Source organism: Diaphorina citri, unplaced genomic scaffold, assembly GCF_000475195.1.
Source record: "Diaphorina citri unplaced genomic scaffold, Diaci psyllid genome assembly version 1.1 scaffold986, whole genome shotgun sequence".
Lineage (NCBI taxonomy): Eukaryota > Metazoa > Arthropoda > Insecta > Hemiptera > Psyllidae > Diaphorina > Diaphorina citri.
This window is the reverse complement of record NW_007378417.1, coordinates 17,314-39,736: the sequence shown is the minus strand read 5'-3', so window position 1 is coordinate 39,736 and position 22,423 is coordinate 17,314. Positions and strand designations below refer to the sequence as shown.

The following is a 22,423-nucleotide window of genomic DNA, read 5'->3' as shown; positions in this document are numbered from 1 at the left end:
AAAGCGAAGAGAGAAGGAAGACAGGATAGGAGATAGCCAGCCGTTCCGAGAACGAACTTTATCCGTTCCTCGCTCCAAATTAGCTCCAGGCGGGAATCAAACCCGTGACCAAGAGATTACCACACGGCAGACGCACTATCCTACAAGCTAACTAGGCTGGTAATAGCCAGCCGTTCCGAGAACGAACTTTATCCGTTCCTCGCTCCAAATTAGCTCCAGGCGGGAATCAAACCCGTGACCAAGAGATTACAACACGGCAGACGCACTATCCTTCAAGCTAACTAGGCTGGTAGATAAGAAAAAGAACGAAATACTCGTAAATTTAATACATATTATTAGACAGTCGATGTCTTTAAGTGAGTTTATGTACAGCTTTAACATCAACTCATTTTTGCCTGGGTCTTCAACCTGAACTGAATTTTGTCAATGCAAATTACTGAAGGTTCGTCCAGATATCCACTGCATTCGTGACATATTCCACCGGATATGCACCTTAACACATTAAGGACGGCGTGCATCTCTAGAGATGCACAGTACCGCTTCCCAGGGGACGGCGTGCATTTCTAGAGGGTGACACCCATTTTTTCGTAAAATCACTGTGAGCCCCTCAAGATTCATGCTACAATGTAATTTTCTATCTAGGATTAAAGAGCAGGCTCTGCCGAACCGTGTGGTATTCATAGGACTTGGATACCGTGAAGTATAAGGCTGTGGTGAACGGAAATAAATATAAAAAAAAAAAAAAAAAAAATGGAGGGAACTGTAACAACTGAGGTCCCGAACTCGAAGAGAGAAGAAGGACAAGGATAGTAGAAAACCAGCCGTTCCAAGAACGAACCTTATCTGTCCGCCTCGGACGGGAATCACCTCGAGCTTACAAGACAGGCCGATACCCTCCAAGCTAACTAGGTTTGTGGCCAAAACAAAGTGACGCGAAGTTAAGAGATTCGAAATATTTTCAAACCATTTAACTGAGATATAACATATTGATGGTAGACTCAGTAACTTTGTGAAGGTTCATTTTAAATAGGTATCTAAATATGAAAATAACTTTTACTCTTCACTGGTAATATTTCGAAAAACCAGTGAAGAGTAAAAGTTATTTTCATATTTAGATACCTATTCAAACCAAGAACAAAGCCAGTCCAACGTAACTGATAGCAGCCAGCCGAAGGAAGTTCCTGAAGAGTTGAAACGGTTCTTCAAAATGGTTCAGTTTGGTGTGCCAGTCCAAGCTGTCAAGCTGAAGATGAAAGCAGAAGGCTTTGATCCGAGTCTGATTGATAGTTGACTTTGTCTGGTAAGCAGAAGAACATGGGTTCGATCCCAGTCAAGGCATGTGGTTTTCTCATTTGACACTACTTACCTGTGTTTGTAGAACAACGCCAGTACAGCCTCTTTTTGACTTTATACAAAATTTATTTTTTATCAGCAACCTCTATCAGGGTCCAAAGCAGAAGGCTTTGATCCGAGTCTGATTGATAGTTGACTTTGTCTGGTAAGCAGAAGAACATGGGTTCGATCCCAGTCAAGGCATGTGATTTTCTCATTTGACACTACTTACCTGTGTTTGTAGAACAACGCCAATACAGTCTCTTTTTGACTTCATACAAAATTTGTTTTTTGTCAGCAACCTCTATCAGGGTCCAAACAGTGATGTACTTTAGAGGCAATGCTCCCAATATGGCCCTGCCTAAAGAGTCAGGAGATAATTGAAATTTCACCCATTCAAAGCAATGTACAGGCAAAAGTAAAATTTTATTCATACCTATAGATTAATAATTACTTTCTCTCTCTCTCTTTCGCTCTCTCTCTCTCTCCCTTATCTCACTACATTGGAGGTCCCCAATACAGAGCAAGCATCACAATAGAATTATTATGTACCTAAATAACTATATGATTACATATATATAATATAGGTACTTCATATGTATGTAGGCGTGGCTTTGGTACCTCTCTCTAGTTCCCTTGACATACACACTCAACCAAGGGAGGCATTTTCAAGGATCCCAATAGAAACCTTGAGAGAGCATTCTAGTTATTTAGTATGTTAAACTGTCAAGATGAAAATTAAGGGGTAGAAATCGTAGAAACAGCTATTTTGTATGATGAACTGTATAATTTAAAAAAATCAAGGAAGAGGGAACGCCTATATGATGAATATGTGTAGCAGGAATTTGTATTCTCATGAAGAAGGACAAAAGAAGAATTAAAATGTTCAAACAAATGGCGGAAAGCTCTCTATTTGAAGTTTGAACAGTTACTCAAAAGACCATTTCCCTAAACTCATTCGAACAAAATGGCATTGTAACTATAAGTCAAAAGAGTTCAACTTCGTTTTCTCTTCGATTTCGTGGCGATAAAACCTTGGCTGTCACAGTTCCCTCTATCAAACCTCTAAAAAATCTGATTGACTAATATTTTTTAACCAACATTTAAAATTATTGAAAAATTCCTTCAAGAGAAAGCTGCAGTTTAACTTAAACCAAGTTTAAACTGAGACTGTAGACCCGGGCATACAACTGAGTATCGTCTCATATTTTATAGTTTATACTGATTAGAGAACAATGGGATGAGCTCTGAATTTCTCAACATGTTAACTGAGAATTTACAAATCCGAGTAGAACCGAATTGGAATTCTGCCAGCAGAATGCGATAAACACCAAAACATAAAAAAAAAGAAGAAATGACCTCGGCCCTTTTCTGTATTTTTGTCCCAAAGAAATGAATTCCCTATGCTGACGTGAAAATTAATTTGTGTCTTTTCAGTTGAAGTGAAGAGTCGAACTCTCAGTCTATGGCTTGGAATTCGCTTGGATCTTCTTCTTCCTCTTCTTTCACTTTGCCATTTTCCCTATTTCATTTGGGGTCGGCATTTCCCTCTTTTAATCCCTACCTTCACAATCCTCTATCCAGTATATTCACTGCTTCCTCTCCTCTCCATCCCCTTTCTCTTAAATCCTCGTAAACTTCATTTCTCCACCTTAACTTTGATCTTCCTCTCTTTCCTCCCACGTCCAGTTCAGGAAAACCTATCCCTTATTACGTACATATGCGATGTATTTCTCATGTGTATTTCTTGGCCGCGAAGTCTAATGATGAAGTGATGAGTCACATTGTCACATATATGTTCGAACCAGCGATATGGCTGACACCAATAGCATCTCTACCCATCGCTAGGTCTTGTAAGGCGATAGTGATGATATGATGATAATCAGATTTTAGTTATTGGTTTCGAAAAAAAAACTTCTATGTTCAGTTTAGATCTTTTATTATGTTTAAAGAGAGAAAGGCAGCAGAGAGAAGAAGAGTGATTGAACAAAGATGTGGAACACACAAGGACTGGACCAATGCTGATGAAGCCACTGTTAACAAGATCCTGAAGGAACTCTGGGACAGAGCTTTCAAACTAGAAAGTGAGAAGTACGATCTGGAGATTATCTTCCGTGTGAAGGAAGCTGAGATCACTGAACTGAATGCCCAGGTCAATGACCTCCGTGGTAAATTCATCAAACCTACCCTCAAGAAAGTTTCCAAATACGAGAACAAGTTCGCCAAGCTCCAGAAGAAGGCTGCTGAGTTTAACTTCCGTAACCAATTGAAGGTTGTGAAGAAGAAGGAGTTCACCTTGGAGGAAGAGGAGAAGGAGAAGAAACCCGAGTGGACCAAAGTAGGAGGAGACAAAGGAAAGGAAGAAGAATCTTAACCTGTGTCCTCGTTGTATATCTTTATTTATTTAAATTTATATCTCCTTGTGCTCTTGTTCACTTACCGGTCTGTGAATTGCAAGTCTACCTACCTACCGCCTCACACCTGTAAGTACCTACCTCACTCACGACCTAAATTTCAGCAAGATAGGGTCCGGGGGAACCCATTGATGGGGGTGCAAATTCCAAAAATTGGGGCCGCAGAATTCCAAAATTCCCTCAAACAAAATTTACCACTTACCTACCTGACCGTACCTTGAACTTTTTGTAAAAGTGTCTTATTTATTTTATAATGTATAAATAATATAAGTTCTAATATTAAGTCTATAACAAGCGTTCTTGTTTTATTTGTGTCACCTTTAACAATATTTATGTAGGTATTACATTCGTAATAAGACAAAATTAATTAATTTACCTATACTGTACACAACTACACACCAATACCAATTTTTTTAGAGATGTTACCAATGGTCCAATAAAAGAGTTGATCATGGAAAAGGGACTCCAGATATTTCTTAAACTGACTGAGGAATTCAAAGTTTCAAACGAACTGATCTATTCTATTGTCATCAGTTCAATAACCTCTGTAGGTTAGGCCCTAGAAAAACGGTCCTAGTATATTTCACGTAGGAGTAACAATCATTTGTACCAGTGGGAGGTTGATTGTTAATTGATTAAAGAGAAAGTAAATGAAAGGATACAGATTTAGACCAAGATTCTCAAATGAAAGAGATTTCCTGTCCGGAGACCAAGTGACGGTAAGAGTACAAATTAACACTAATGTGACAATAACGATTAACACTAGACTGCAAGGAACTAATAAACGAACATAATTGGTGCAAGCACAAATTAAACCTCAGGCAAGGTCTGCGTAATCGGGTTGTATGAAAAACTTTGCGCTTTGCAAAAGTCCAGACGTCATAGTGTTACAGGAGAAAACCCTTTTAAAACATTACACAACCATTATATCAGGTGCTGTGAAGTGGAAATTTTGTGACAGGTGGAGTGCACTTTTGAAGTTCATGGTCTTCTCAGTTCTGATTTGATAAATCTCGAAATATTGCTAATGAAGCTTAGAGCCTCTTTCACAATTTTGATGGTATCACTGCATTATCCAATGATCAAATTCAGTAAACTTTAGACCTTACAAAAATCGGTCCCTGTGATGAAAGGTATTCTTCCCAAAAGCCCGATTGAGCCCCGAATCAGATGAGCAAATTTCCATTGTATTGAGCTTTTTTGCCAAATTACATACATTAAAGTTAGACTAACTGTTCAAAAGCCAATAGGAAGACACACCAGCACCAGTCAGACCAAAAGAATCGGCAAAATGTTACAGCTCATTTGGTTTGTTTTATATTTCTTTCTTATAATCCAAACCGAACCGGATTTTTCCAGACATAACATACCTCTAATCTAAAAGTTAGAAGAAGAACCTAGAAGAGAAGAAAACATAGAAATTAGAACTAACTAACATCTAAACATAATAAAAGATCTAAACTGAACATAGAAGTTTTTTTTTTCGAAACCAATAACTAAAATCTGATTATCATCATATCATCAATATCGCCTTACAAGACCTAGCGATGGGCAGAGATGCTATTGGTGTCAGCCATATCGCTGGTTCGAACTTATATGTGACAATGTGACTCATCACTTCATCATTAGACTTCGCGGCCAAGAAATACACATGAGAAATACATCGCATATGTATGTACGTAATAAGGGATAGGTTTTCCTGAACTGGACGTGGGAGGAAAGAGAGGAAGATCAAAGTTAAGGTGGAGAGATAAAGTTTACGAGGATTTAAGAGAAAGGGAATGGAGAGGAGAGGAAGCAGTGAATATACTGGATAGAGGATTGTAAAGGTAGGGATTAAAAGAGGGAAATGCCGACCTCAAATGAAATAGGGAAAATGGCAAAGTGAAAGAAGAGGAAGAAGAAGAAGAAGAAGAAGAAGAAGAAGAAGATCCAAGCGAATTCCAAGCCATAGACTGAGAGTTCGACTCTTCACTTCAACTGAAAAGACACAGATTAATTTTCACGTCAGCATAATTCATTTCATTCACATTCAATTCACACATTCAAAAGAGTATCTCAGCATAGGAGCATCATAGTCAGTACACGCTCTTTGTTCTAAGTCTAAGGCGTCTTACATTCTCACTATTAACACGCCTCCAATTCCATACCAAAATAGATGTGGTTGGGCAAGTAATACCCTTTCATACATGTAGCGGTGTAAGGTGCCCTGCATAGTGTTCTTACTGTATCTTATCCCGACGCAGTGGGATTTTTATCCCTTTTCAGGGATTTTTCAGGTCTGACTGGGATAAAAATGAATTTAGGGATTTTAAGGGATTTTTAACAATTTTAAGTGATAATAATTTTTATTCATCTAATAAAAATACATTAATTATTTAAAGTCAATATTTAAGGGTATTTGAGTGAAATTTCGAGTGTATGGCCGCCATACACGCCTTATATGGACGCTACGCCACTGGTTTTAGTGTAATATAGTCTAATAGATAAAACCCAAAAAACGGCCACATCACGAAATTTCAGCTGTTTTCCGCCGCTAAAAGTTCTCCCCCGACATATACATAAAAATCCTATAAAAAATAATAAATAAAAATATTTCACCTTGATTATTGCAAGGTGGAACCTTCTCTATCAATTAGATTAGTAGGTCAGACTCCGAAAAAATTCACCATCCAAATATATTTTCCACCACACCTCTGACACGGCGCGGTTTCGTTTGTCGGTAGAACGTGCGGTAAATTTAATATATGGGTGTACACTTGGCAACAGTGTTTTATTTATGAAAAACCCGGGAATTTGAATTTTTCATTTCTTAAAAATGTCGTTTTACAAGAATTGATCATCTTCCTGGCTGGTCTTCCTGTTTTATTACCTGTTGTTTCTTTTTACCTACCTTATTTTAATGTTTTCTTATCAAACTTCCAAAGCCACTTTGACCTCATTGTGCCACACAACATTGAAACTGAGAGGATAGCCATCTAGGTAAGTATGATAAGATAAACATCTCCACTTCTACAGTATAAATATAAAATGTCAAATACATTTTTATAAGTCAGGATAAAATCCCCTATCTCACCTGGGATTCATTCCATGAAATTTTGATTGTTTACAAAAAAAGATAAAAAAAGAAAACAGGTATTTGTGGTACAAAGCACAGCTTTTGTGAATAATCAGAAGAAAAATTCCGTTGGTCCTCATTTTTCCTGCTCTATGACTTTGAAACATCACCCAAGTAAGCGCAACTGATCTATTATGTACATATACTAGTCTGTTATGTGCCCTAAGCCCTAGATGTCTCAGGGGTCACTCGTAGGTATTTCACCTATGTATATATAGTGTCAACTTCGTAAGCGAATCAATCAATGAATGCAGCAGCAATCCAGTGCCTGATGTTTTCACGAGAATACTGACGTGTGCCAGCCAAATATACTCACATGCAAACAGATTGAGCCAAATATATATTTTTTTTTCTAGTTAGGCGCTTTAACACTCTTGTGTCGTTCAAAGAGTTCAATAATATCGCATAAAAGTAACGATTGAAAATATTGAACTCATCATTGCTTATTGCTATCAGCAAAAGCTTGGGTATTTAGGTACCTACTTGTAAAAAATATGTATCTAGGTCTCTACGTGTATAATGAAAATAGAAGAATAAGAATGTTAAGAGTTCAATAATATCGCATAAAAGTAACGATTGAAAATATTGAACTCATCATTGCTTATTGCTATCAGCAAAAGCTTGGGTATTTAAGTACCTACTTGTAAAAAATATGTATCTAGGTCTCTACGTGTATATAATGAAAATAGAAGAATAAGAATGTGGCGAGATACAAAACATCGCTCCTCGAGATATTGAGATTCCAAATTCAAAATTCATATTATGAACACAAAAAGTGGGAGAAACACACAAATTTTATTACGTCTTCCTAAAAATAACCAACGTCAAATATAGCTTATACGTCACGTGACTAGGGTTCCACCAATAGGAGCTCAGCTAGGGTGTCAGAGTCTACTCACCATTCATCCAACTCTGTCCAGTTCCGAAACTTTCTTTGCTTCAGCTAGTGAGTGTGTACGTGTGTGAGAGTGGTTTTTATATTTTATTAATTTTCACCTAAAAAAACCACCATGGCTGACGATGCTGCCAAGAAGGCCAAACAGGCCGAAATCGACCGCAAAAGGGCCGAGGTCCGAAAACGTATGGAGGAAGCCTCCAAAGCCAAAAAGGCCAAGAAAGGTTTCATGACCCCCGAGAGAAAGAAGAAGCTACGTCTTCTGTTGAGAAAGAAAGCCGCCGAGGAGTTGAAGAAGGAACAAGAGAGAAAGGTTTCATGACCCCCGAGAGAAAGAAGAAGCTACGTCTTCTGTTGAGAAAGAAAGCCGCCGAGGAGTTGAAGAAGGAACAAGAGAGAAAAACCAAACTGAACCATTTTGAAGAACCGTTTCAACTCTTCAGGAACTTCCTTCGGCTGGCTGCTATCAGTTACGTTGGACTGGCTTTGTTCTTGGTTTGCTGCAGGTGTCTGAAAAAACAAAGTTTTTTTTTCTTTTGAAGAGATTTGACAGAGGGAACTGTAACTCCTAAGGTCCCGAAATCGAAGAGAGAAGGAAGACAGGATAGGAGAAAGGCAACCGTTCTGAGAACGAACATTATCCCATCAGGATAAAATCTGCTCCAGGTGGGAATCAAACCTGCGGCCTAGTGCTTACAAGGCAGATGCACTACCAACCAAGCTAACTAGGCTGGCAACAATTTTTTTTGAATAAAAACAGAGAAAATGTTTTATTAACTGACTTTTTATTTTATAAAGGTTTAATTAAACTGAGAGTGATCTTTTTATTTCAATGAATTCATTGTACTTACTGCATTAGGATAGGTACCCAGGCAGGTAAACATTTTTTTTATTTTTTAGATTTCTAAGGTAAAAAAAGTCATACATACCACACTTTCTGGTTGTGCTATAACAGCTGGTTCTGTTGTTGGTTTACTAGATTCAGATTTTGAGCTCTCTACTTCTGATGATGTTGGAGGATTTGGTACAACAGGAGCTTGTGGAATGATAGGTGTAACATTTGGCACTGTGATGGTTTCTAAACCAGGTACTGAGCTGAGCTGAAACCAGAATTCATTAAAGAGGTCATTCTAAAACTCTTAAAATTAGGAACTTGGCTTGTCGCATTCTGCTGGCAGAATTCCAATTCGGTTCTACTCGGATTTGTAAATTCTCAGTTAACATGTTGAGAAATTCAGAGCTCATCCCACTGTTCTCTAATCAGTATAAACTATAAAATATGAGACGATACTCAGTTGTATGGCCGGGTCTACAGTCTCAGTTTAAACTTGGTTTAAGTTAAACTGCAGCTTTCTTTGGAAGGAATTTTTCAAAAATTTTAAATGTTGGTTAAAAAAATATTAGTCAATCAGATTTTTTAGAGGTTTGATGGAGGGAACTGTAACAGCCAAGGTCTTATCGCCACGAAATCGAAGAGAAAACGAAGACAGGATAGGAGAAACCCAGCCGTTCCGAGAACGAACATTATCTGTTCAGGACAAAATCCGTCCCGGACGGGAATCGAACCCGCAGCCCAGCGCTCAAAAGCTAACTAGGCTGGCTAAAAATGATTAGCTAATCAGAAACCAGTTTAACTTAAACTAAGATTGTGGTCTTGGGCATTATACAGCTGAGACTGGTTTTTTAAAAAAAAAAAAAAAAAAAAAAAAAAAAAAAAAAAACAAAAAAAAAAACAAAAACAGCTAAGCAAAAAATCATTAAAACAACATATGTAAATCTCTTACTTTAGCCTCTAATATGGACAGGTCAGCTTCAATTTTTCTCAACTTCACATTTAGCCGTTGCAAATGTATTTCACAGTTGTTGGTGAATGTGTTGAGGAATGAAACCGTACTGATGAGAAAATTGTTGACAAACTCCACTATTCTCTTCTGTTGAATCGGAGGAGCCTGAAATGAGAGAAGCACAGAATTGGAAACAATCATTCGGTCAACTTTTGCTTAAAATCAGGCTTACCAACTAAATTGGTAACTACCTACTAATGTAGATGCCAGACCCAAGCCTAATCCTGACCCAAGAGAAAATAAACAAACCATGCTAGTGAATGTAAGCATCCTGAACATAGCCTTGATGCCAGACCCAAGCCTAATCCTGACCCAAGAGAAAATAAACAAACCATGCTAGTGAATGTAAGCATCCTGAACATAGCCTTGACTATCATAGCAACAACCCTTGCAGATATTGGGCCTAGTATTTTTTCTGTGATAATTCATGGTTTTGTATGATGTACATTTCAACCTCAATATATTTAAGTATATCTAAATAAGCAGAAGGTTAAAGGCTCTGTTGTGGGCATACAGGTGCAAGGGTTGATGGTCTCAGCAATGGTTAATGGTCTATCGGCGCTGTTGTGGATGCGCACTAAGCAACAGGTACCTTTATTTATTGCCCAATTTTACATGCTAGAGATCAGAAGAACGTAGAACTTACCTTTGACAAGTCCATCACTGTGAGACAGACAAATGTACCTACAAATATGACAGTTCAGCTCTCTTCATCAAATATAAAGGTGTGTTGATCAGTTGTTCAGGAATGAGGCCAAAATTCAAACCCGAACCCACAAAATCCAAAATTTCAAATTTGTTATCAAAAATTTAAAAACTTCGCGGCAAAAAGACATACCTACTCGAGCAACGTTGTCAAATGTTGTTTGTACGGAATCAGCAATTCAGCACACGGTAAGGTAATATGGGTGAATTGTACCGTTTTCATCTGTTTTGTACGGTAATCTTTTTTTCACTTATTTTTTTTTACAGAGTCGGATATCAAAATTTCATTTTCCTCTTTTATTGTATATTTTTCTCCTAATTAGTTTACATCAACAGAAACCTCTCCATGTACAACACCAGAAACAACAACAGAAACCACTCCATGTACATCAACAGAAACCACTCCATGTACAACGCCAGAAACAACAACAGAATCTAAGATTAATTTTATTTTTAACAATGATGAAGAACATGCTGTTGACGAAACAAACGTAACTTTACCTTGTACTCATACTACTGAGGGTTATATCAATGAAAATCCTTCTAAAGAAGAACCTAAGATTAATTTCGTTTCAAACAACGAAGAAGTACATTCTGTTGACGAAACAAACATAACTTTACCTTGTACTCATACTACTGAGGGTTCTATCAATGAAAATCCTTCTAATGAAGAACCTAAGATTAATTTTATTTTTAACAATGATGAAGAACATGCTGTTGACGAAACAAATGTAACTTTACCTTGTACTCGTACTACTGAGGGTTCTATCAATGAAAATCCCTTACATCAGGAACCCAAAATCAATTTCATTTCAAATGAAGAAGAGGTACATTCTCATGACGAAGCAAATACTCCTGCTGAAGTTAATTCACAGGAAGTTTCTCATGGGCCTTTGTTGAACGCGTTTAGATATATAATCTAAACCTCGCTTTTAGTTGGGGATCACATTTTATGCCTCCAGTTTTCGTATCGGTAATACACCCTTGGTAGGTCCCGTTCCCGCTCTATATTGTACACATCCTAACTATTTTATTGCAGTCCACAGACTTTGAGTATTAAAATGAGCGAATATACATATTGTGCTAGAAAGAAGTTGTAATAGATTTGATGTTCGAGTTCTGAATTAGTTCAGGATCATCAGGAGAGAAGTAGAACAATTTTCTAATTCGAAAACGATTTCGTGTCATCCTGCATTTTATGCCGTGCTTTTGTTGGTCGGATTTGTTTAATTTATACACTTTTTTCGATTTATCCAAGATTTTTTTGAGTTTTCAGTATGAAAGAGTAAAAAGTTTTTCTTTGATTTGATTTGATTTAATTTTCTTTTTTCTTTTTGATTTTTATCTCTAATTTTTTTATCTACTTACTTTTAGTGCTTAAACTATAAAATTTAATAATAAATAAGAGTTTAAATTGAATTTGATGAAAAAATGTGTTCAAGTTAAACTTAATATTACCCTGCCTTTTATGAGACATTTGTTTCTTTTGGTTTGAAATTCTTCCAAAAATAGCAATCTGTCTTTTGTAATATTTCTGTAAGATGATAGTTCTAATCCAGGAAGTTTGGCACACGTAAAGAACGGCACAATTCTCACTCATGATCACCAGGAAAATCAGGTGATATAAGTTTTCGAGTTGCTACAGCTGCGTCCATATGAGAGAAAACAATGAATTTTCAATGTATCCAGACGGCTCATGTTCAATTTTTCATCGTACTTATTTATATTTTAGGTAAGAAAGAACATTTAATTTATTATTAAATAATACTGGCACGGTTAGTCCAGTGGTAACACGCTTGCTTGCCGTGCAGAAGGTCCCGTGCTAGATGCCCACCATCGATAAAAAAATTTGCACTCATATTTCGATTGCTAATATTTTAAAGGGCTACTTTCTGGTGGTCTCTTGTTGACGCAGAATACTTCTCTTTTTTGCTCATCTGATGAGAGACATACTACAGGACGAACATATTAAACATGCTACGACACACACCTGCGAAGTTTATTGTTTCACCGCTACGAAATAAAACAGGAGGTGAAATACTTGTGTTTTTATTATTATTACTACCTACCTTTCATGATCTTCTACTATAAAAATAATAAGTAATTTGCAAAAAAAACCCTTCCACTTTCCCAAACAGTTTTGCAGGTCTTTGGAACATTTTAGAGATTTTTTAAGAAACAAAGAGTCTACAAACTAGGTAAACCATTTTCAATTGAATCCTCAGAATCATCCCTGGGCAAACAAAGCGAGGCGCAAACCGAGGCGCAATACTTGACCGCGGCTGTAGGCGAGTCTGTTGTGTTTGACTGCGCCTTGGAGTTCCCACACAACATCCCCATCCCGTATATTCTACAGTATAACAGAGATGTAAGTACCTACTGGAGTTTCCTCAGTTCAGCCTACTGGAGTTTCCTCAGTTCAGCCATTTTCGTCCGTCAATCCAAAATTCTCCAATTCCCGTCCCTAACCAAAGAACTTCATCTTTGGGTACACGGTGAATTCTGTTCCGTATGGCTCCGTCCGATAAGTACTTAGGTACAATTTGGTTTATCGGGTCAAATAAGAGAGGTGCTATGTGAAATTCAGGTATGTTTATTCTTCTGATACCAGAGCACAAGTACTTACATCTTTTCGTCTGTTTTCTTTACGTTGAGTTGCACCAATTTGAACTAACCGTATAACCCAATCAAAGCGATCATTTGTAAATTGTAAAAGTTCACTTTGAATACCATCTATATTCCCAGAAAATTTTCCACAAAAATTATTGATCTATAAAAAATCCTTAATAGCCTCTACAACTCTGCATCTTTACGTCAATACCCCCGTGCGATAATGGTCATCTTGAACTATTATCATCGGTAGGCACAACATGTCACTACTGTTAATTAGTGTTGCTCTCAATTGCGGCTCTGCAGTTCACGAGGCTCTTTGTCTTACTGGGAAGACACGAGGGCACACCGGCAACATTTCAGCCTCAGCGTTACGCCATATCTGCCGTCTACCCCCGCATTTCCTGCGTCAAATACGCGTTTATTTTTAATGCATGTTGTCTTTGATTAACCGAACTGTTTCTTAAGAAGCGGAAACAAGTAGGAGCATATGATGGGAGTGTAGTATTGTTTTGATGTGCCTTAAGGTAATAAATTGTCCAATTATTGAATTGTTTCTGATGAAGCTGGAGACTCTCCCCAAATTTTGTGGATATTATTGCATGACTGTAAGTATTGCAACATTAACCACCAAGATCTACAGTCTCATATTGAAAGGCACAAATAGGGGTACACAAATAAGCCCCAAAATAGAGTAACATAAAGGTAACATAAGACCTGGGCTTAAGTGTCCCTTTTGCAATACATTTTGAACAATCTTTTCACTAGCAATGACGCCATTAGCCAATCCTTTATTAAAAAGAAGCCGTTGTCATGTGGCTGAGTGCACCCCGAATCCCGAGGGGTGAATTGGCATGTAATTCTGAAATGTCCAAGGTCATATTCATAACTCATACCACAAAAAAAGTAAACAAGAAATAAATAAGTAAATTTTATTGCTCCAAGAGTTGCCAAAAGACACAGCATTTGATTTCTCTTTCAGAACAAACCAGTATTCTCCTGGAGTGACCGGAAGGTGTATGCAACGCCAGAATATTCAAGCCGGGTATCTCTGGTGTCGGAATTTCCCAAATATGGCAAGGGTTCGGTGAATCTGACCAATGTACGTGAGTTGGATGCTGGCTGGTACGAATGCCGCTTGTATTTCCCGAATAGATCCCCCAGTACTGGACTCAATGGAACGTGGTATTATTTGGAGGTTCTCGGTAAGTGATAGCTCTGAAAAACAACTATAATGTGCCATTGTAAAGATTAGGAAGTTCGTATAAATCTGGAGGATCATTCAAGTCCAAGTCGTTTAGCACGGTGTTATAATGGAGGAAAGGCATTTTTTTTTTTTAACTTACACAGTATAATAATGTACATACAGTGTGGTGATCTTAAATTTTTACCATCCTTTCAGGAGGCAATCTGCTCGCAGTTCCGCCCACCAATAAGACAGCCACGGAAGGTGACAGCGTAACATTCACTTGCATCACGAAAGACAAAGACGCTATTGTCAACTGGTACAAGGATGAAGTGCCACTAACAGAACTTAAAGAATTGAATGAGCGCGCCACGATATCCCCGGAAGGATCACTGACCATAGTGCCAGTATCGATGACGGATCCTGGGAGCTATAAGTGCGAGATTATTAACAATGAAGGTGAAACGCAGCATGCGTCCGCCCATCTCAATGTTCAGTGTAAGTCGGTCAAGGGTCGACAATGTGAGTTTGAACCCAACACAGCATCACATCTGACAATTCCATATACCGTGAAATTGACTTATGTAGAAATCGTCGGACAATGGAAAATCATGAGAAATAATATTTTGTACATGAGAAAGCAAAATTTGGCAAACTATTCCCACAATCAAATGCTGTAAAACTGTAAAACCGTCTGATTTATTATGAGTATGAGTACAAGGTAAAGTTATGTTTGTTTCGTCAACAGAATGTACTTCCTCGTTGTTTGAAACGAAATTAATCTTAGGTTCTTCATTAGAAGGATTTTCATTAATAGTACCCTCAGTAGTATGAGTACATGGTAAAATTATGTTTGTTTCGTCAACAGAATGTGCTTCCTCGTTGTTTGAAACGAAATTAATCTTAGGTTCTTCAATAGAAGGAATTTCATTAATAGAACCCTCAGTCGTATGAGTGGTTGTTTCTGATGTAGTTGTTGTACATTTAGTTTCCGAAGATGTTGGAGATTGTCCTTCGGATATTGATGAACTAGTTGAAAAAGAAAGTCGTCGGAAATTCCTGATGATTGATGATGACTCAGTTGAAGAGACACAGGCTGTAGTTGTTCCTGTTGTCGAATCAATAGAAGAGGGTGTACATGGAGTAGTGTCTGTTGTTGTTTCTGGTGTTGTTGTACATGGAGTGGTTTCGGTTGTTGTTTCTGGTGTTGTTGTACATGGAGTGGTTTCTGTTGTTGTTTCTGGTGTTGTTGTACATGGAGTGGTTTCTGTTGATGTTTCTGGCGTTGTACATGGAGTGGTTTCTGTTGTTGTACATGGAGTGGTTTCTGTTGTTGTTTCTGGTGTTGTAGATGGAGAGGTTTCTGTTGATGTACATGGAGTAGTGTCTGTTGTTGTTTCTGGTGTTGTCGTACATGGAGTGGTTTCTGTTGTTGTTTCTGGTGTTGTACATAGAGTGGTTTCTGTTGTTTCTGGCGTTGTACATAGAGTGGTTTCTGTTGTTGTTTCTGGTGTTGTACATGGAGTGGTTTCTGTTGTTGTGCATGGTGTAGTGTCTGTTGTTGTTTCTGGTGCCTTTTTTTTAAAAAAAAAAAAAAAAAAAAAAAAAAAAAAAAAATCGTTCTGAGAGTCAAAGAAAATATATCTAGTTTCAGGACTGTATTTAGGGAGCAGCCCCCTCCCCCTCAGGCTCTTGTTTTGTTCCTTTATTATAGGTTGGAATCCAAAAAATTTAGAACATCCCCCCCTCAATAAAATCCTGGATTACGACCTGCCTGGGTCGGATTTCAACAATATTTTTTCAGCCCCTAGGAGTCCTCTTCCATTTGATTTGGATAGGCTCAACAGGGCTACTGGGCTATCAATCTAAAATGCTGTTAGGGGCTGAAAAGAAGAAACCTACCCCTCCTCTTTTACAAGGTATAAAATACAAGGTATAATAGTACCTGTTTTTATCTATATACTTTTACCCATTGCTTATTTAGTAGGTTAGAAGAACAACTGAAGCTACTGCAGTTCATCAAGTTCATGAAGTCTGTGCAGTTCAACACACATGGATGTAAATGCAGTGGTGTGTCATGATTACATGACACCATGATATAAAAATCAGTAGTTCATGAGATAAAACTTGATAAAAATTTTTGATCTGAGTATTATTTTGATTTATCCTCATCACTATTTTGATTTATCCACACCAATACCACACCACTAAAAAAATGTCACTCATAGAATGTCCTGATCCTAGTGAATCAATGCGTTAGGTTTAGGCAGAGGTATGCAATGAATTACATTATGTAGGTTAGATTAGTCTAGCCTTGAGCTGTAATGAGGATGCTTGGAATCTGGACAAGGGGGAGGGCATAGGCTGAATATAGCAGTAAAATAATAGGGCACACGGTTCTGTGTGGTTTTTGTCCTTTTCACACCTGAACTTCAAAAGATTTTTGATTTGGCCTGACCGTGATTAGCTTGGTTAGAGTAGTACGTCTGCCTTGTAAGCGCTAGGCCGCGGGTTCGATTACCGCCCGGGGCGGATTTTATACCGAAGATAAGTTCGTTCTCGGAACGGCTGGCTTTCTCCTATCCTGTCTTCCTTCTCTCTTCGATTTCGGGACGATAAGACCCTAGCAGATAAAAAAATCTTCAGGTCTCAAGTTTTTCCTATCAAACCTCTTCAAAAAAAAAAAAAAATCTCCTTTGAGGGGGATGTGAGAGGGAGATCTTAAGTACTAAAGTAATACTCGTATTTGGCTTCCCTGCCTTGTCTTTGCAATGAGATTTTAACCAGCTACTTACGTACATAGAAATCACCCAGCCTGAGTGGAACCAGAAAAAAACAGTGGCACAAATACCTTTTAGCCCCCTGCAAGCTTTTGCCGGGACCCCCTGGGCCAGTGGCGGATAAAGCCAGTATGTGATTGCTCAGATGAGACAAATTACCCATCCAGATACCAACCCCGCGGAGTGTGTCTTACCTTCATATGACTGGTGCATTTAACGTGCTTTAGTCACTGGCTTTCTTTAACTTTGGTCAACCCTGTTTTTCAATCAAAATCAAAAACTTTAAAGCTGTTTTACTTGAAACTCGATTTTTGTTTTTGGCCCTTGGCCACTAATTGAATACAACCCATCCATTCTAAATAAAGTTCATCAAACGATTCACTTGAAATTCCACAGGTAGACGAATCTCACGCCGGTGAATACACGTGTACGCCCTACAATGACCTGGGGACGGAAGGACCCTCTGCCCCCATCCATGTTGTGGTACAACGGCCGCCCATCTTCACTATAACGCCGCATAACTTGTACTTGCGCAAGACTGGCGAGTCCATTGAGATTCCGTGTGATGCTCTGGATGGGGATAAAGCTAGTCGGCCCACCATTATTTGGTTCCGGGTGAGTGTTTGTCTGGACACTGTGAACAGTTAGTGGCCTTCTGATGTATATTTTTTTCATGTGATGCTCTGGATGGGGATAAAGCTAGTCGGCCCACCATTATTTGGTTCCGGGTGAGTGTTTGTCTGGACACTGTGAACAGTTAGTAGCCTTCTGATGTATATTTTTTCAATTTTTAGCCCGTCCTTCCTTTTTTATTACGATAGTAATAACCAATTTTTAGCCCGTCCTTCCTTTATTATTACGATAGTAATAACAAAAGGTATAGTGGACGGACTATTGTATTCGCTTCGGTGTCGTCAGTCTGTCTGTTCCCATAGAAGGACTTATCCAAACCTGTCAATTTGCAAAAATCGGAGAGAACTCAAAAGAGCATAATGTGTACAACATTATAGAAATCGATGAGCGTGGACATACATTTTGATTGTTGGAAACAGATTTAGCTGCTGAAATATCAAGGGAAAAATACTATAAAAAGCGGGCAAAAGTCTTAGATGTTCGCAAAAAATGTTAGTACCTATATTTATTTACAAAATATACTATTCTCTGCTAGCATCAAGAACTATTGAAACACAAACAGGTCGAAGAAAATAAGTGTCATTTGTGTGTTATTTGTCATTTCACAAATTAATAATAAAATGTAGAAAATATCTCAAATTTTTTTTCTCAAAACTTGGTCAAAATGAAAACTCAGTCTTAAGGGATATAAACTCGAGTAATCTTCCAAGTTGTATCAGTAAATACAAAAAAATAAAATACCGTAGAGTAAAACAATTTATGTTTTAAACCAAACACATTAGAAAATATTTCATTAGGTTTTTAGGAGTTTTTTAGATTTTCTCCCCTAGTAATTCTACAATTAGCACAAACTCCTAAAAGGTACATTCCCTTAATTAAGTCATCATGTAACCTACCTTTATGTAGGTATGCTTGGTAAAAAGAACTCGAATTCTTATATTGATGTTCTAGGAACAAGATCTGTAAATTAAAAAAAAATAAATAAATAAATAAATGAGTTTATTTAAATTAAAAAAAAAGTATAAGGAGATCACAAAGTCGACTCTAGTCGTACCGGTAACTCTCCAGAGGTGATCACATCAGATTCCATCTGAAGTCCTAATGTTTGAATTCAGTCTGCAGCATGGATTTCCATTTTAATACTCAAAGTCTGTGGACTGCAATAAAATAGTTAGGATGTACAATATAGAGCGGGAACGGGACCTACCAAGGGTGTATTACCGATACGAAAACTAGAGGCATAAAATGTGATCCCCAACTAAAAGCGAGGTTTAGATTATATATCTAAACGCGTTCAACAAAGGCCCATGAGAAACTTCCTGTGAATTAACTTCAGCAGGAGTATTTGCTTCGTCATGAGAATGTACCTCTTCTTCATTTGAAATGAAATTGATTTTGGGTTCCTGATGTAAGGGATTTTCATTGATAGAACCCTCAGTAGTATGAGTACAAGGTAAAGTTATGTTTGTTTCGTCAACAGAATGTACTTCCTCGTTGTTTGAAACGAAATTAATCTTATGTTCTTCATTAGAGGGATTTTCATTGATAGAACCCTCAGTAGTATGAGTACAAGGTAAAGTTATGTTTGTTTCGTCAACAGAATGTACTTCCTCGTTGTTTGAAACGAAATTAATCTTATGTTCTTCATTAGAGGGATTTTCATTGATAGAACCCTCAGTAGTATGAGTACAAGGTAAAGTTATGTTTGTTTCGTCAACAGAATGTACTTCCTCGTTGTTTGAAACGAAATTAATCTTATGTTCTTCATTAGAGGGATTTTCATTGATAGAACCCTCAGTAGTATGAGTACAAGGTAAAGTTATGTTTGTTTCGTCAACAGAATGTACTTCCTCGTTGTTTGAAACGAAATTAATCTTATGTTCTTCATTAGAGGGATTTTCATTGATAGAACCCTCAGTAGTATGAGTACAAGGTAAAGTTATGTTTGTTTCGTCAACAGAATGTACTTCTTCGTTGTTTGAAACGAAATTAATCTTATGTTCTTCATTAGAGGGATTTTCATTGATAGAACCCTCAGTAGTATGAGTACAAGGTAAAGTTATGTTTGTTTCGTCAACAGAATGTACTTCTTCGTTGTTTGAAACGAAATTAATCTTATGTTCTTCATTAGAGGGATTTTCATTGATAGAACCCTCAGTAGTATGAGTACAAGGTAAAGTTATGTTTGTTTCGTCAACAGAATGTACTTCCTCGTTGTTTGAAACGAAATTAATCTTAGGTTCTTCATTAGAGGGATTTTCATTCATAGAACGCTCAGTAGTATGAGTACAAGGTAAAGTTATGTTTGTTTCGTCAACAGAATGTACTTCTTCGTTGTTTGAAACGAAATTAATCTTAGGTTCTTCATTAGAGGGATTTTCATTCATAGAACGCTCAGTAGTATGAGTACAAGGTAAAGTTATGTTTGTTTCGTCAACAGAATGTACTTCCTCGTTGTTTGAAACGAAATTAATCTTAGGTTCTTCATTAGAGGGATTTTCATTGATAGAACCCTCAGTAGTATGAGTACAAGGTAAAGTTATGTTTGTTTCGTCAACAGAATGTACTTCATCATTGTTAAAAATAAAATTAATCTTAGGTTCTTCATTAGAGGGATTTTCATTGATAGAACCCTCAGTAGTATGAGTACAAGGTAAAGTTATGTTTGTTTCGTTAACAGCATGTTCTTCATCATTGTTAAAAATAAAATTAATCTTATGTTCTTCATTAGAGGGATTTTCATTGATAGCGAGATTATTAACAATGAAGGTGAAACGCAGCATGCGTCCGCCCATCTCAATGTTCAGTGTAAGTCGGTCAAGGGTCGACAATGTGAGGTTGAACCCAACACAGCATCACATCTGACAATTCCATATACCGTGAAATTGACTTATGTAAAAATGCATGTAGAAATCGTCGGACAATGGAAAATCATGAGAAATAATATTTTGTACATGAGAAAGCAACATTTGGCAAACTATTCCCACAATTAAATGCTGTAAAACTGTAAAACCGTCTGATTAAGAAGCTCTTTTTTCACTACTAATATCATCGTTTATTTACGCAATTTTTTCTAGATAAGGCCAAGATCTTGTTCTCACCCAGAGAAGTCTATTTTTCCTACGGGGTCTGATTAAGAAGCTCTTTTTTCACTACTAATATCATCGTTTATTTACGCAATTTTTTCTAGATAAGGCCAAGATCTTGTTCTCACCGAGAGAAGTCTATTTTTCCTACGGTAGACCCGGAACTTTGGACTGCTACTTCAAGGCCAATCCTACCCTCACCAATTTGCGATGGGAGAAAGATGGTTTCTTGTTTGATCCGTACAATGTACAGGGTGTTTTCTACCGACGAAACGGGTCATTGTATTTCAGCAAAGTAAGTTAAATGGTTCATTTGTTACCATGATTTTATCTAAGGAAACGCCTTGATCGAGTGTATCAGCAAACGATGAACCCGATCTGGAGAACCATCTCATATATGAGTACACTAAGACACCTTTTATTGGAAATATGGAAAATTTGTACTATGAATTATCTTGAGCTTCTGTAAAATCCTTCCAATACTTTTCAATCATTCTGGTGTTGTACATGGAGTAGTTTCTCTTGATGTACATGGAGTAGTGTCTTTTGTTGTTTCTGGTGTTGTACATGTAGTGGTTTCTGTTGTTGTGCATGGTGTAGTGTCTGTTGTTGTTTCTGGTGTTGTCGTACATGGAGTGGTTTCTGTTGTTGTTTCTGGAGTTGTTGTACATGGAGTTGTTTCTATTAATGTTTCTGGGGTTGTACATGGAGTAGTGTCTTTTGTTGTTTCTGGTGTTGTACATGGAGTGGTTTCTGTTGTTGTGCATGGTGTAGTGTCTGTTGTTGTTTCTGGTGTTGTCGTACATGGAGTGGTTTCTGTTATTGTTTCTGGTGTTGTACATGGAGTAGTTTCTCTTGATGTACATGGAGTAGTGTCTTTTGTTGTTTCTGATGTTGTACATGTAGTGGTTTCTGTTGTTGTGCATGGTGTAGTGTCTGTTGTTATTTCTGGTGTTGTTGTACATGGAGTGGTTTCTGTTGTTGTTTCTGGTGTTGTACATGGAGTGGTTTCTGTTGTTGTGCATGGTGTAGTGTCTGTTGTTGTTTCTGGTGTTGTCGTACATGGAGTGGTTTCTGTTGTTATTTCTGGTGTTGTACATGGAGTGGTTTCTGTTGATGTACATGGAGTAGTGTCGGTTGTTGTTTCTGGTGTTGTCGTACATGGAGTGATTTCTGGTGTTGTACATGGAGAGGTTTCTGTTGTTGTTGTACATGGAGTAGTGTCGGTTGTTGTTTCTGGTGTTGTTGTACATGGAGTGGTTTCTGTTGTTGTTTCTGGTATTAGCTTGTCTTGGTGAGTCACTGTTGTGGTCTTTTTTGCTGTCTTTGGTGAGGTACATGCTGCGGTCTCCTTTGTTGTTGTCTTTGGTGCAGCGATGACATGCCGTTCGTGGTCCCTTTGTGTCTGTTGGCTGTCATGACGGACATGTGTGTGGTCTTTGCTTCGTTGTCCTCGTGATAGAGGTAGCATGTTGTCGTCTTTGTTCGTTGCTCGTGATGTAGGCCTGACATGTAGTTCCGGTCTTTGCGAGCAGTACATCGACTGTGGTCTTTGTACTGTCTGTTCTTTCGGTGGAGGTTACATGTTGTTGTGGTCTTTGTTGTGTCTCGTGATCGTGGGTACGTGTTGTTCGTCTTTGCGCTGATGTCACATGTTGGGTCTTGTTGTTCTTCCTGTCGATGGAGGTCGAATGCACTAGTTGTCTTGTCCTGACGAGAGCACATCGTTGTGGGTCTTTGTTCGTTGTCGTTTGGTGAGGTCACATGCCCGTGTATGTGTGTACGTCGCTTTGTTGTCTTTAGTGACGGTCACATGTCTG

General features: G+C 37.9%; 4 protein-coding genes and 1 long non-coding RNA gene across 5 annotated transcripts; 3 read left to right on the top strand and 2 right to left on the bottom strand.

Annotated features, from left to right (window-relative positions):
* Nucleotides 1-1,214: 1,214 nt before the first annotated feature.
* Nucleotides 1,215-1,782, bottom strand: LOC113469202. The gene is made up of 2 exons (XR_003392692.1): nt 1,635-1,782; nt 1,215-1,436 (listed from the first exon to the last, which is right to left on the bottom strand). It is a non-coding gene; the product is annotated as an uncharacterized LOC113469202 (long non-coding RNA).
* Nucleotides 1,783-3,274: 1,492 nt separating this feature from the next.
* On the top strand, nt 3,275-4,040 carry LOC103513560 (troponin I-like). The gene has a single exon (XM_008478402.3). It carries the CDS (start codon nt 3,275-3,277, stop codon nt 3,704-3,706), a length of 432 nt encoding a protein of 143 aa, XP_008476624.1. The 3' UTR covers nt 3,707-4,040.
* A 3,722-nt stretch (nt 4,041-7,762) lies between these two features.
* Nucleotides 7,763-8,081, top strand: LOC103513552 (troponin I-like). Its single transcript, XM_008478391.3, has one exon. The coding sequence runs from the start codon at nt 7,875-7,877 to the stop codon at nt 8,079-8,081; it is 207 nt and encodes a 68-aa protein (XP_008476613.1). The 5' UTR covers nt 7,763-7,874.
* A 20-nt stretch (nt 8,082-8,101) lies between these two features.
* Nucleotides 8,102-10,407, bottom strand: LOC103513559 (WASH complex subunit 3). Its single transcript, XM_008478401.3, has 4 exons — nt 10,250-10,407; nt 9,544-9,708; nt 8,689-8,859; nt 8,102-8,269 (listed from the first exon to the last, which is right to left on the bottom strand). The coding sequence occupies exons 1-4, from the start codon at nt 10,262-10,264 to the stop codon at nt 8,102-8,104; spliced, it is 519 nt and encodes a 172-aa protein (XP_008476623.1). The 5' UTR covers nt 10,265-10,407.
* Nucleotides 10,408-11,383: 976 nt separating this feature from the next.
* Nucleotides 11,384-21,048, top strand: LOC103513558 (protein borderless-like). Its single transcript, XM_026826724.1, has 5 exons — nt 11,384-12,040; nt 12,534-12,676; nt 13,901-14,123; nt 14,321-14,602; nt 20,708-21,048. The coding sequence occupies exons 1-5, from the start codon at nt 11,977-11,979 to the stop codon at nt 20,905-20,907; spliced, it is 912 nt and encodes a 303-aa protein (XP_026682525.1). The 5' UTR covers nt 11,384-11,976; the 3' UTR covers nt 20,908-21,048.
* Nucleotides 21,049-22,423: the final 1,375 nt, after the last annotated feature.

Coding starts and splice junctions, on each gene's coding strand:
- LOC103513560 (XM_008478402.3), top strand. CDS start 3,275: ATGTTTAAAGAGAGAAAGGCAGCAGAGAGAAGAAGAGTGATTGAACAA.
- LOC103513552 (XM_008478391.3), top strand. CDS start 7,875: ATGGCTGACGATGCTGCCAAGAAGGCCAAACAGGCCGAAATCGACCGC.
- LOC103513559 (XM_008478401.3), bottom strand. Junction 8,860..9,543: donor TGTCCATATTAGAGGCTAAA/GTAAGAGATTTA, acceptor TTCTGGTTTCAG/CTCAGCTCAGTACCTGGTTT. Junction 8,270..8,688: donor TAGCACAACCAGAAAGTGTG/GTATGTATGACT, acceptor TTGTTTTTTCAG/ACACCTGCAGCAAACCAAGA.
- LOC103513558 (XM_026826724.1), top strand. CDS start 11,977: ATGAATTTTCAATGTATCCAGACGGCTCATGTTCAATTTTTCATCGTA. Junction 12,041..12,533: donor CGTACTTATTTATATTTTAG/GTAAGAAAGAAC, acceptor TTGAATCCTCAG/AATCATCCCTGGGCAAACAA. Junction 14,603..20,707: donor CGCCCATCTCAATGTTCAGT/GTAAGTCGGTCA, acceptor AATTTTTTCTAG/ATAAGGCCAAGATCTTGTTC.